The sequence below is a fragment of the Phoca vitulina genome, unplaced genomic scaffold (genome assembly GCF_004348235.1).
Source record: "Phoca vitulina isolate PV1807 unplaced genomic scaffold, GSC_HSeal_1.0 scaffold22, whole genome shotgun sequence".
NCBI lineage: Eukaryota > Metazoa > Chordata > Mammalia > Carnivora > Phocidae > Phoca > Phoca vitulina.
Genome location: NW_022589725.1, coordinates 35,084,994 through 35,098,438, shown reverse-complemented (window position 1 = coordinate 35,098,438; position 13,445 = coordinate 35,084,994). Strand labels below are relative to the sequence as shown.

Here is a 13,445-nt window from a genome sequence, read left to right as displayed (position 1 = left end):
TCACTTTACCCCTTCCCACCCCACCCCATTCTCTGCCACCTGTGATCTGTGTCCTGTATAAGTGGACAGAACTGCCCCTTGATCCCACTCTGTGGCACAGGGACTCTCTCCTTTGTCCCCTGTGGGGGCAGAACAAGGCACAACGCCTGCCTGAGGCTGACAGCTCTGAGAGCTGTGTCTCTGAGAGCCAGGTTCATGGTCCAGCCAGTGGCTCTCTCCCTAGTCACCGGGCAGGATCCTCTGGCTGCCATTCAAGGCCAGACACCACCCAAGAGTTTCTGGTCACTGCTCGAAGGTGGGGGTCAGGCATCCATGGTTTTCACTGCGCACAGGTGATTCTAGAACACGGCAATGAGCAGCTAGGGCCATGGGCTAAAGTTTAAAGCACATGAGTCAGGGAGTTAATCCTGCCTGGGTGTGAAAATTACACAAGGTGTCTGCAGTGGAGGATGCCAGGGACTTCGGCTGCAAAGTTTCTTTTAAGCTCATGCCTGGAGGACTCAGACGTTCTGTTTGGGATGCCACCAAGCCCGTGAGTTGTGGTGGGAAGAGAGTGGCAGAGGCAGGTGAACTCAGGGTCCATGGAGCAGGGATGAAGTGGTGGCTGCAGGTCACTGCTTGGACCCAAATGCCACATAGAGCTTGGCTGAAGTTCCCGAACAAGATAATTCTTGCTGATAGAACAATGTACACCCACATGCTACCACATATTTTTATTTGTACAAAAGCACCATTCACTGAGTCGCTGCAGGTCTTATGAAAATCACAGTTTGGCTCCAAGTGCAAGCTTCTCAGGGCACGTGGTGGTTGGAGGGGGGAGTGGGGAGCAGCGTCTGAAATTTCAGCCGTGAGGCAAACGTTGTCTCAGAGTGTTGCTCCTCTCTGTTGACAAGCTGAATGCTCAGCAAATATTACCCACAATTTACCAGTCAGAAGTGCTCACTCTGGCCCCATGGCTGTGCTGACCCAAATTCCCTTGGCAGGTGAGTGTCCGAGGGCTGCATGGGGAAGTGAGTTCAAGGGATCTTTGGCAGGAAGGGCCATCCTGTGAATATGTGGGTTTCTTCCTAAAATTACTACCATGGTGCTTAGGAGATTTAATTCCCTGTGTTAAAAAAACAAAAACACAGGCCTACAAGGGTGTGACTCAAGGCCCCATGTCAACAAACTGTGGCTTAATACCTAACCTAAACCTGCAGTTTCAGCCCCCCAGAAATGTAGCCTTTCACCAGTCCACAGGGGAATTTCCTGGTCAGCGTGAGGAAATGTACTGATAGACCCCTGGGCCCCCCTTAGGATGGTGACCTTGCCTAAAATAACCGATTCTTTGCTAATAATTCCCGTTTTTCCTCTCCCTCTCTACCTTTAAAAACCTTTCCTCATCTATAGCCCTTTGGAGTTCCCCTCTACTTGCCAGATGGGATGCTGCCTGATTCGTGAGCTGATTAATAAAGCCAATTAGATCTTTAAAATTTATTAGGATGAGTTTTTGTTATATAACAGATTTGGTGACAGTGACAGGATGGAAGTGAACTTCTGGCGGCATTTGGGGACAATGAGAAACACAGGCCTGGTACCACAAACCTTTGGAGTGGGTAAGTTTCCCTTGGTTCTGAGCTCTGCATGTTTTGCCTTAGCGCTCCTGATCTAATTGGCTTTCCTTCACAGGTCGGGTCAGCGTGCACCAGCCAAAGGTTATGACCGGAGACTATTGAACTGGCATGTTTGCCTCCAGTCCAGTTGGGCTGGCAGAAGGGTTGGCCCAGAGCCCAGGCCTTAGGTTTACAGACCACAATTCCCTGGGTCGAAAATTTCCTCACATTTCCATGGGATTTGGTGGTGGTGCACACAGGGCCTTCTTGTGACCATGATACAGTAACATATCTTGATTACCACGGATACAATAAAATGCATGTGTTTTTTGTTTTGTGTAAATAGAGGCTACTGCTAATGAGGGTTTCAGAAGCCAAATGCCATCAAATTGGTGGGCATGGGTGGAGCATTTAAAGGCTGCTAAAGCACTCACCCCCTCAGGAGGACTCCCAGGATAGGATAAACTGATTCTCAGAACGGCTTAGATTGACACCAGGTCACCCTGTTCAAGAAAACTTCTGTGCAGTGAGGGAACGGGAAGATATGCACAATCCCAACCCTGTAGCCCATCACTTCAGTATTAGTTTGGCTCCGAGGGACCCCAAAGCTTAGCTAATGGCACGCTTAAATTCTGAAGAGTCAAATGAGCCACGTTTTAGCACACTTGCTTGTTTTCTATCTAAGAAGGATAATCCCAAAGTTACAGGCATCTAGCAAAATGGCAACATCTTACTAAGCTTGTTTTGTGTCTCGAGGAACTTGGCTTGGTGGCCATCAGGCTAAGGCCCCAAAATAAGGCCAGGCAGAAATGTGAGTGATATCCCATTTGGGGCCAGGGTCCTACCAAACTGCTGCCAGCCCTCGGGAGAATTCCCACCTAGAAATGCGATGGCCATTATGGGGGATGTGCCAATTAGATAAGATCATTTAAGAAGTACTTTTAAAGGCAAGTTTCCCCAAATTAAACAGAATAGGATATCTATTTTAATTGACAAGTGGACATAATCCTGTTGCACACTTAATAGACTACAGTATAGTGCAAACATAACTTTTATATGCACTGGGAAACCAAAAAAAAGAAAAAATCATTTGACTTACCTTATTTTGGTATTTGCTTTATTGTGATGGTCTGGAACTAAACCTGAAGTATCTCAGAGGTATGCCTGTGTACAACTTAAACCATAGAGATGACTATCAAAAACATCAAGATGAATGAAAAAAAAAAAAAAGCCGGAGAAGTCTAAATACACAGAATTCCATTTATATGAACTTTGAAAATAGACAAAACTAATCTATAGTGAAAAAAATAAAATAAAATCACTGCAGGCATTGTCTCTGGGGATAAGGGCCCAAAATAATTGGGAAGGGGAATGAGGGAAATTTCTGGGTGATGGTCATGTTCTGTACCTGATAGGGGATGAGTCACACAGGGCTACGCATTTATCAAAATTAAGTAAATGTACACTTAAGATTTGTGCATTTTACTATAGGTAAATTTTATAACAAATGAAAAATCTATAATTAAATGTTGACCTCTAGTTCATGTTATGCATGCTTAAGTGTTTAGAGGTAAGATATACTGATGTCTTTAACTTATTTTGGAATGCATGAAAACAAGATGCGTTGATAGATGAATAGAGAATGGACAGGTGGATAGACATGTGATAAATAAGTAAAGTACAATATTAATGCTAGAATCCAGGTGGTGGGAATATCGATGTTTGTTATAAAATTCTTCCAACTTTGTTGCACATTTGAACATGTTCACAATACAATGTATCCCCCCTCTGGACATCCCAACCTCACCTTGGGCCCCTCCCTCCCCGTCTACCATCCCCATCTGCCCATCCCCAACTCCCCTTCCTTTTCTTACTCCCCTCCAGGCCCCCTGGATCCTACTTGGCAACAGTATTCACTACATTCCAGGCAAACCAGTGGTAGCACAGAGAACTGGCCTGGCTGGCTCCCAGTGTTAAAAATATATTATTCTGACACTTGTTAAAATGTTAAGGGAGACTTTATTCAATACTATTCCAATAGGAGTCAAGATTATCCAAACAGGAGAGAAAGACCGAGCTCTGAAGACAGCAAGGACAAATGGGGATTTACAGCCAAGGTGGGAGGTGGGGGAGGGGGGAACATGTAATTCTTGCTACACTGACCTAACAAGACTCTCACAAAGTACTAGACATCAAAGGTGGGGGCGATGAACTTGAACAGACGTCAAGGTTGGGGCGTTCTCAGTAAGACAGGGTTAGCCGGCCAGCTGGGCTGGAACAAGACTGGGCAAGGCCCAGACTGAGTGGAGAGACAGCTTGGAGGAGCATCACTAAAGTTCGGTCAGTCCTTATCACTAGGTCCAGTTCCTCTGTGAGTGGCAGGAAGGGGAACCAAGGGATACCATGGAGAGGGCAGGGCTGCCCTCAGTGGCCCCGGAGGTCAAGAACCAACACCTAGTGCACCATTTCCAATGCTATCCCAGGCAGGAACAGGAATCCCTCTGCTGCCCTGTGCAGATTACTAAACGAACTGGAATTCAAGTTTGCACAAACACTGAGAGGGAAGGCAGAGCAACAACCACACCAGGGATTAGAAAAGGAAACTGACCACACCACAGAAACGCCAAGGGGATTGCTCAACCTGACTCAGATCCATCTTAATTTCCTTGCCTCCAGGGCTGAAGCCCAGAGAGACTTGAGAGCACCCAGCTGCACAAGCCACCAGCCTGTGCCCCTGGACGCCCTCTCCCAGCCCCCGCCTCCTTGGCTGAGGTGCTGCAGACACCAAAGCTAATCTGGTCAGTGTGCTGCTGTGAAATTAAAAGGTAACTTGTAATGTAAGGCAATGGGGACTGTTTACATGGTGGACCCTGGGCAAAAGCTTCCAAAAGATTCCCTTATGCAAATGCAAAACAGATACTGGCCCCTGTACACTCTCTTGCCTCTTTCTACACGTGCTGCCAACAGGCTAACCCGTGAGTATCACATTTTCATAATGACAGGGCATCAATCCCTATCAGAGCCCTAAATGCTTAACACCAAGTTTTAACTGCAAGTTTTAGAAGCCCAAATGTTCAGAAGCTCCATTCTTGGTCAACTTGATATGACCACTTGCTACTTGAGGCAATGTTTTATGCACTTGGTCACTTATTTATTATAGCATTATTGAATATTCACTTATTATTTATTACAGAGAACCTCTGTCACTCTCTCAATTTCTTTCTCTACTAGTTCGGCTCATGGGATCAACAGCCACATGAGCAGCCTTGTGGAAACAGGGTTTTTCTCTTCATCTGGCAGAAGGGAAACATGCTCGCCTCTTGGACACATGTGCTCTTTCCTCCATGGTGCACGGGTGCTGGAAGCCCCGTGCCTCAGTCTTGAGTTCATTATTTCTCTCAAGGCCTCTGCTTATCCTTGAAGCTGGAGGCTACAGATGAGGGCTGCTCCATCACTTTAAACCAGGTTGAAGCATCACCACTGCAGCCTGCTCATCTCCATGGGTTCTGAGCCCCAGACACTACTGTTTGGTTTTTGTTTTGTTTTTGTTTTTAAAGATTTTATTTATTTATTTGACAGAGAGAGAGATAGCGAGAGAGGGAACACAAGCAGGGGGAGTGGGAGAGGGAGAAGCAGGCTTCCCGCTGAGCAGGGAGTCCGATTCGGGGCTCCATCCCAGGACCCTGGGATCATGACCTGAGCCGAAGGCAGACGCTTAACAACCGAGCCACCCAGGCGCCCCCCAGACACTACTGTTAACAAAGAAGCCCACCTCTCCAAATTTGTTACGTTTGCCCGAGGTCATTCAAACAGCTGGGACAGATGGGCAGCCTTCCACTTCTTATCTGATATTCTGCAGGTTGCACTGGTAGCTTCTGTAAGCACTCTCTGTTAGGATTAGAGATGTGGTACATGCCAGAGTCCTAACAGAGAATTACAAATAGGCAGTGTAACAGACATACAGCAGCACGTGTCAAGTCACAACCCTCCACCACACTCACATCTGCCAACATGCTCTGGCTATTTGCGTGCCCTGCACTTCCTTCCCCATGACTAAAGATAAGAGGATCCCTTACATTTCAGCCTACCCTCTGTGTGACATACCCTTCTAAGAATGAGCTCCAGCTGTCCCGAATGGGTGGGGAAACCACAGTGAGAACCAATCCCCACCCTCCGGAGATAGCCACTCCTGCTCAGAAGTACCTGGCCAGGGGGTGCCTGAGTGGCTCAGTTGGTTAAGCGTCTGCTTTCGGCTCTGGTCATGATCTCAGGGTCCTGGGATCCAGCCCCGTGTTGAGCTCCCTGCTTGGCAGGGAGTCTGCTTCTCCCTCTCACTCTCCCTCTGTGCTCTCTCTCTCAAATAAATAAATAAAATCTTTTAAGAAAGAAGAAGGAGAAGAAGGAGGAGGAGGAGGAGAAGAAGAAAGGAGAAGTAGGAGTAGGAGTAGGAGTAGGAGTAGGAGTAGGAGTACCTGGCCAGGGGCAGTCCTCTCTTGCCCTGCTCTGTGTATCTCCTTCTTTCTGTATAACTAAGAAAGTCGTTGCCCACTCCCTTCTGTGGCCATATTGGAGCACAGACCTACACAGTCCTAACCGGTGGGCTCTCTTAGCCCACCCTGTACCCAGCTACCATGGCTTCTCAGTGTCTCTCCCTGGTCTCAGCAGACCTCTTGTCCTGTAGGTTTTGGCTGAAATGCCTCTCTTCTCCAGGAGGTCTCCCTGAGCATGTTCCGTAGCACCTTTCTCTATCAACCCCCTCTATTTCACTTCCAACAGAGCCTATAAGTAATTACCTATCACTCCCTGATGGTAATTACTTATCACTGATTCCCACCCCCCCACACACCCTAAACCTGGGCTGTGCAACATCACAGCCACCAGCTACACTTGGCCATGGGGTGCTTGAAATGGGACCGGTCTGAATTGACATCTGCTCTGTGTGTAAAACATACACACAGGATTCCAAGTACTTAGCACACATAGGAAAGATGTAAAAATATCTCATTAAACAATTGCTTGTGTATGTTGAAATAATATTTTGGATATACCGGCTTAAATAAAAAATGTTAAACTTACTCTCACCCATGTCTTTTTACTTTAATGTACTAGAAAATGCAAAGTCACAGATGGTTCACATTGCATCTCTATTGGGCAGTTGCCCTGTGACAAGTCCAAGGCTCACTAACCCATGCTTCATGTACAGGCTGGAGACCTCGTGGCCAGGTAGAAGTCCCAGAAAGGTTTGTTGGTTGAATAAATAAATGAGTTGTGAAAAAGAGAACCCGATGACCTTTTCCAAAATAAAGGTTAATTCATTTATCTTTTGCGAAAGAGCTCCCCAAAACAAAGCGCAGAGTCTTCCTTAGCCTCTGAAATCGACCTCTGGGGATTCCTAGACTTAGACCCAATGCTCAACCCCCAGGAAGCCCGGAGCGCTATTGCCCCTTTCACAGAAGGCAGGGTTGGGGGTTACAGGCACTGCAGGCCCTGGGAGGAGTGACACCTTCTGCAAGACCACAGGGAGCTAAACTTGGGAACCCTCCACCCAGCGCCTGAGCAGGACTAGAGAGGAGGAGCCAGACTCGGGGAAAGGCCAGGGGATTTGGCAGGGTGGACTGGACAGCATCCACCGGAGCGGCGGGACTTAGATGGAGGAGAGACACCGAGAAGAGGGGAGGAGCTTAGGGGAGGGGAAAAGAGCCTGACCTGGGGAAATAAGGCCAGGAGAGGGGGGATGGGGCCCCAACTCAGGATAGAGGGCTGGGACCGGGCGGGAGGAGCTCGGTTGGGGAGTACAAAGAGCGGAGGCAGGACCCGGGAGGAGGGGCAGGATTCCCGCGGGGGACGGACACCGGGCCCGGGGAAGGGCAGGCGAGGGCGGAAGAGGCGGAGCCGGGGTGGGCTGGGCGGCCCGGGGGCGGGGCTGGGGGAATAAAAGCGCGCCGGCGGCGCTCGGTGCTGTTCGCCGCGGCTGGATCACTCTTTTTTGAGCTGTACAATGGCCGGGCCACTACGCACCCCGCTGCTCCTGCTGGCCGCCCTGGCCCTGACCCTGGCCCTGGCCGTGGCCGTGAGTCCCGAGACAAACAGGAGAAACCCCAAGTCTGCATTGGTGGGCGGCGCGTTGGACGCCGACGTCAACGAGGAGGGCGTGCAGCAGGCGCTGAACTTCGCCCTCAGCGAGTACAACAAGGCGAGCAACGACGCGTACCATAGCCGCGCAATGCGAGTGGTGCGCGCCCGCAAGCAGGTGCGTCCCCCCGGGGGCCGCGAGCCGGGCTGTGGGTGCGGGGCGGCCCTGAGCTCTGGGCGTAGCCGCCTGACGTCCCCAGCCCGGCCCCTACCGGTCAGCCCAGCATCTTGGAGGGATCAGTCTCCGAGCCCCTAGAGGTTGGGTGGGGCCTGCCGACGCTTCCCTGCTTCTCAGCGGGCGGTGTCCCTGGTCTCTCTGGTCGCCCACAGCCTGCCCTATGCATGCCTGTCGCCGGGAGTGCCTGGGACCCAGCCGGCACACTGGGTCACCCCCATGGCCTTCATTTGTGTTTTCAAACGCCAGCCTGGCCAGAGACTGCGGTGTGGAGGTCAGGGCCCCATCCAGTTCCCTTACCTCCGTGCCTCAGCCTCATGGGACACGGAGGCTCAGTGTGAACTGTCAACTAAATGACCACGGGCGAGGGAAAAACAGACCCCACACCTGACTGCCCTCCTGGCCCTGGCACTAAATGACTTTTTAAAGCACTTTTGTAACTTTTTTAATTTCAGACTTACAAAGCAGTAACAAAAATAGTGCATAAAATCCTTGTAGATTCTACACCTAGATTCCTTATATGTTAAAGTTTTGCCATTTTGCTTTCCACTGGGCACATACGTGTGTGTACGGGGATATATGCATTTGTTTTCTGAGTCTTTTGAGAGTTAACACCTCAGTGTGTATTCCCTAGAAACAAGGGTGTTTTGTGACATACCCACAATAACACTTTGGCAGTCAGAACCAACACTGACACAGTTATCTAATCCACAGACCTTATTCAGATGTCACTCACTGATTGTCCCACTCATGTCCTTTATGGCCCAGGACTGCCAGCCCATGTGCCGCAGCCACTGTCCTGCAGCCTCCTTTACTCTGGAGCAGCCTCTCCATCTATGAACTTGACATTTCTGAAGGATCCAGCCACTCCTGGTGCACACTGGGGCACAGTTTGGGGTTTCCCCATGTTTCCTCGAGATGATTGGGGTCATGCAGAAGAGGCCCGTTCTCCTCCAAGCCTCCTCTCAACAGGTGCCACTAAACTAACCCAGCCTCCATGTCCTCATCCTGCAATGGAGTTTGAGGCCCACACGAAACATCCTCCCTGAGGTGGGGCCCTGGCTGCTCCCTGAGCACCGAGAGGCTGTCAGCAAACACAGATGGGTCGATGGGCTGGCCTGTGGTACTCCGTGCGTCTCAGAGCAGAGGGTCTGGCATAAGAATTCAAACCTGTCCAGGCATGCTGGTGGAAAGGCCCCTGGAGTGTTACTTCTGTCCACAGGGCATGTCCATGGGAATAGCCTCTCATGTGGGCCATCATACTGTTCACCCCGATAAGGCCCCACCATCACCACCACCCAGGGGGCTGTTGAGTGGACTGCTCCTGACCCCTGCTTCTGCCAGCCCTGTCCTGGAGTTCTGGTCAGATAAGGAGCAGAGTCAGCAGAGTCCAGAAGAGGGCTTGGAGGGAGTGTCAGGAAAGGCCACTGGGCTTTGGGCTTATCCTCTAAGGGTGGCTAGGATTTAGGCCAGCTGACCTGGAGCCCAGTGGAGAACAGAACAACCTCACAGCAACAAAAACCTTGTAATGCATGCCAGCATTTAGGGCTCATCCGCCTTCTCTTGAAACTTCAGAAGGTGGCCCAGAACAGACCGTTTCGCCCCCTGCAGCAGTGACTGGCACTGTGTCCTTTGGATGGGACATGTATGCTCACTTGGTTCCCCCCAGCCTGCTACTCTCCACTGTGACACTGGTTGGCATCACAACTCATTGGGGAAAGTGACAGCAGAGGGATCCTGGGACCTGCTTGTGGTTCCACCAGGTAAGATGTGGAGCCTGGTACCCGGTCCTCATCCCAAGTTTCTTTCTAAGGATGCCCTCTGTGAGGACAAGGTATGCTCCTATCCTATAATCTCAAATGTAAAAGACAAGCAGGTGTGTGACACACTTCAGAAATACTCCCATCAGCGGCGCCTGGGTGGCTCAGTCGTTAAGGGTCTGCCTTCGGCTCAGGTCATGGTCCCAGGGTCCTGGGATCGAGCCCCGCATTGGGTTCCCTGCTCAGCGGGAACCCTGCTTCTCCCTCTCCCACTCCCCCTGCTTGTGTTCTCTCTCTGGCTGTGTCTCTCTCTGTCAAATAAATAAAAAATCTTAAAAAAAAAAAAAGAAATACTCCCATCAGTCAGTTAAGCATCTGCCTTCAGCTCAGGTCCTGATCCCAGGGTCCTGGGATCAAGCCCCACGTCAGGCTCCCTGCTTGGTGGGGAGCCTGCTTCTCCCTCTCCCTCTGCTTCTGCCTCCAGCTTGTGCGCACTCTCTCTCTCTTTTTCAAATAAATAAATAATCTTTAAAAAAACATGATACTTAAAAGGTAGGCATTCCAGGGGCAGTGTTTTATTGGCCTAAAATGTGTGTGTGTGTGCGCGCGCACATGAGAAAGAGAGGCCTCTCATTTCCTACTGTGAAATGAGGGAATAAATAAACCTTTGTTACACTGCGGAAATGTAATGATTTATAGGGTTGACCCTATTAATTGGAATTTAGCTTAAGTGTACCCATCTCATGACTGTCTTCCTGAACCAGACCTACTCTGTTTGCTCCAGCACAGAGCCCCTGCTGTGTGCTCAGACCCTGCCCTGCCTCCTGGCACTGAAGGAGTTTATTAGCCGACAACCATGCTGGCTTCCCTCCTAAACCCAGTTAACAGGATTTTGGTCCCTGGCTTCCACCTTCTGTCTTCCTGCTTCTCCTCCTGCCAGGCTGCCTGAGACCTTCGAGCCCCTCAGTGAACAAGTTACAAGGAGAGTCTGGGCACAGCTGCTGGACCAACCCTCAGAAGGTGGCTTTGGTTTTCTGGGGTACCTGCTTTGGCAGCAGCGAATGCTGGCGTGAGGACCCAATAGCAGGAAGGTACCTGTGTGTGTGAGGTTGGCAGGTGTTGTAAACAAATCCTGTTCTTGACACGTGCAGGTCGTGTCTGGGATGAACTACTTCTTGGAGGTGGAGATCGGACGAACCAGATGTACCAAGTCCCAGCCCAACTTGGACAGCTGTCCCTTTCATGACCAGCCACACCTGATGAGGGTATGTGCCTGTGGGGTGCATCGTGTGTGGGTGTGCACGTGTCAGGGTGCTTGTGGGGGGAGGACGTGTGTGTGTGCACATGACTAGTTTGAGTTTATAAGTGGGTTTTAGCTGGTGAATTGGGGCACCTTGTGCTGTTGGGTTGTTGCCTGTGGAATAAGGTGTTTGCTGGGGAGAGAGATGACCCCTTAATCCCAGCCTCAGCCACCTGAACAGATTAGAGGGAATTAGAGGCCTGTAAGCAGCCAGAATCCTCTGGTCCTGTCCTGCTCACCAAATACTAGTCTTCTCTCTCATCGGGGAGGCCTCTGGGGGGGGGGCACACTCCCCCCATAGCTACCCCATTCCCTGTGTCTTTGGGTGTTTCTCAAACTCTGATCCCAGCCCCTCGATCCTTCGCTCTGCACCTGTCTTAGTGCTGGCCCATTGGAGGTGCAGGGGACTTGGGGGCAGCACCCTGTCCCTCAGGGGCTCTGTGATCTTGCACAGGCTGCACAAGGATGTGCAGGGGGCATGAGCTTGTGGAATCATGTCTTGGACTTAAGGGGTGGGTGGGGTCACTGAGAGGTCACTGCCAACCCCTGCTTAGTGTTCTAGGCTTCAGCAGAATGGGGGTTGAGAATCCCATCACCACCCTTCCTCACCCACATTTCTGACATCTTGAGGCTGGGCATATTCCTTTTTCACTGTAACCCTAACTCTCCCTCTCTTCCCTTTCACAGAAAACGCTCTGCTCTTTCCAGATATACACTGTCCCCTGGCTGGGCAAGACCTCCTTGATAAAGTCCAGCTGCCAGGATGCATAGAGGACGCTGTGACAGGCTGGGCCACTCTACCCCCTTTCTCCTACCCCCACACCCCGTTGTAGAGCTCCTAAGCTTTAGAAGGTTGGCTTTGCCCAAGTGATGCCCCCTCAGTATGCTAGTCCCAAGAGACAAATGGAGAAGGGTTCTGGGACTTTTTTTGAACAGCTAAGTAACTGTAACTCATTTCTTTTAATTGCTTTCCAAATGCACCAGTATGTAGTACATGTGTTCTGCTCTATCTTAATCAATAAAAAGTAACCTCAGCTACCTCTTGAGTTATTTACTGTCTTGGGAATATATACAGAAGGGTTTGGGCAGCTCCTGGTCCCACTGGCTTTAGAGGGCAGACAAGGAGCAGAGAGCTGACAGGTTCCTCGTGGGGAAGTCAGGGGTGCATGCTGCCACTTTTGTGATGATTGAGTTAGGAGCAGGCTGGGAACCGAGGCCTCCAGCTTTGGTGGCTCCTGGTGGTCACACAGGGGAGAGGAGGGGACCTAGGCTGCTGATCTTAAAGACTTGACTGCTGTGTTTGAAAAGAAGTCAGATGGTGAGCAGGCTGGACAGGAGGGAGGGGTCAGATGGAACCCATAGCCCAGGGCCACCCTAAGAAGGGCTCTGCCAGGTCAGATTTCAGCCATGTGTGCTGAGATCACACTCCTGGGCTGATTTTCACTGGTCAAGTTCTTTAGAGACTAAATAAATAATGATTTATGTCTACTTCTTTCCACAAGAGACTGCAGGTGCCTGCAGGTGACAAAGACAAAGTGTATGGGTGTATATGTAACTATTGGAGAAATACCCATCAGAATCAAGGTCAAGCCAGTCAGAATCAGAAGTGAAATAAGACTGAAAACAACACCTTCAGATTGGTGGTTTCTGAAGGGTTTTACGGGTTTGCACCCTGCCTGTTTTCCAGGGTCCCATTTTAAAATCAGTCCTTGCGTAGAGCTTCCCGTAAGGGATGTAGAATTGAAACCATAAACAGTGGGCTTGCATCTTATTCTGAAGACTTTGGAATTAGTAAGGAATGTTACCCTTCGTTCACCATCATTCTGTAGACGAGTGGATACCTCAGAACCCCAATAGGAAAGATCGAGTCCTAAACAAAAGAGAACTGAACACACACCCTGCCCCCTGTGCTGCCCTTATATTAGCCATTCACTGCAGGGGGGTGAGGTCCTCTCACGGCGCTGGTAGTGCTGGGGCCATGTACCCTCTGCCACATGCAGAGCAGCATGGATGAAGTCCTGTGACCTGCTGCCCTGAACGCAGAAGGTGAAATGACAAAGGGAACAACTCCAGATGGCCCCGAGTCCCGGCACTCCAGGAACCGCTGCTGCGCCCAGCAAAGGTGGAGCCCAGCACAATGCTGGGAAGGGGTGGGATGGGGGCCCATCCTGCGTGCCTCCTCCAGGTGACTAGCTGGGCCCCAACAAGATTGTGTGCCTTGTCTCATCTCGTGTTCACCATTATGAAAGAAGATGCACAATTGCTAAGAAAGTCATTCAAAATAGTCCACAGGACATGGAGGAAGTAGGGCCTCTTCACCACTGTCTTCTATTTCAATTCTCTGAACACTTGTCAATTGCAATTGGACCACCTGGAACACAGCCTTTCACTTCGGACCTAAGTAGAGATACTGTAACACCTGTTTGCCAAATAGCCAATCATGTATGAGACAGTAAGTGTAAACTCTGCCAGCACCAATCATTCTT

At 50.3% G+C, this 13,445-nt stretch overlaps 1 protein-coding gene across 1 annotated transcript; it reads left to right on the top strand.

The window, feature by feature from the left end:
• The first annotated feature begins 7,477 nt into the window (after positions 1-7,477).
• On the top strand, positions 7,478-11,997 carry CST3 (cystatin C). Its single transcript, XM_032419537.1, has 3 exons — positions 7,478-7,842; positions 10,811-10,924; positions 11,647-11,997. Exons 1-3 carry the CDS (start codon positions 7,591-7,593, stop codon positions 11,728-11,730), a joined length of 450 nt encoding a protein of 149 aa, XP_032275428.1. The 5' UTR covers positions 7,478-7,590; the 3' UTR covers positions 11,731-11,997.
• The last annotated feature ends 1,448 nt before the right edge of the window (positions 11,998-13,445 follow it).

Coding starts and splice junctions, on each gene's coding strand:
- CST3 (XM_032419537.1), top strand. CDS start 7,591: ATGGCCGGGCCACTACGCACCCCGCTGCTCCTGCTGGCCGCCCTGGCC. Junction 7,843..10,810: donor TGGTGCGCGCCCGCAAGCAG/GTGCGTCCCCCC, acceptor TGACACGTGCAG/GTCGTGTCTGGGATGAACTA. Junction 10,925..11,646: donor ACCAGCCACACCTGATGAGG/GTATGTGCCTGT, acceptor TCCCTTTCACAG/AAAACGCTCTGCTCTTTCCA.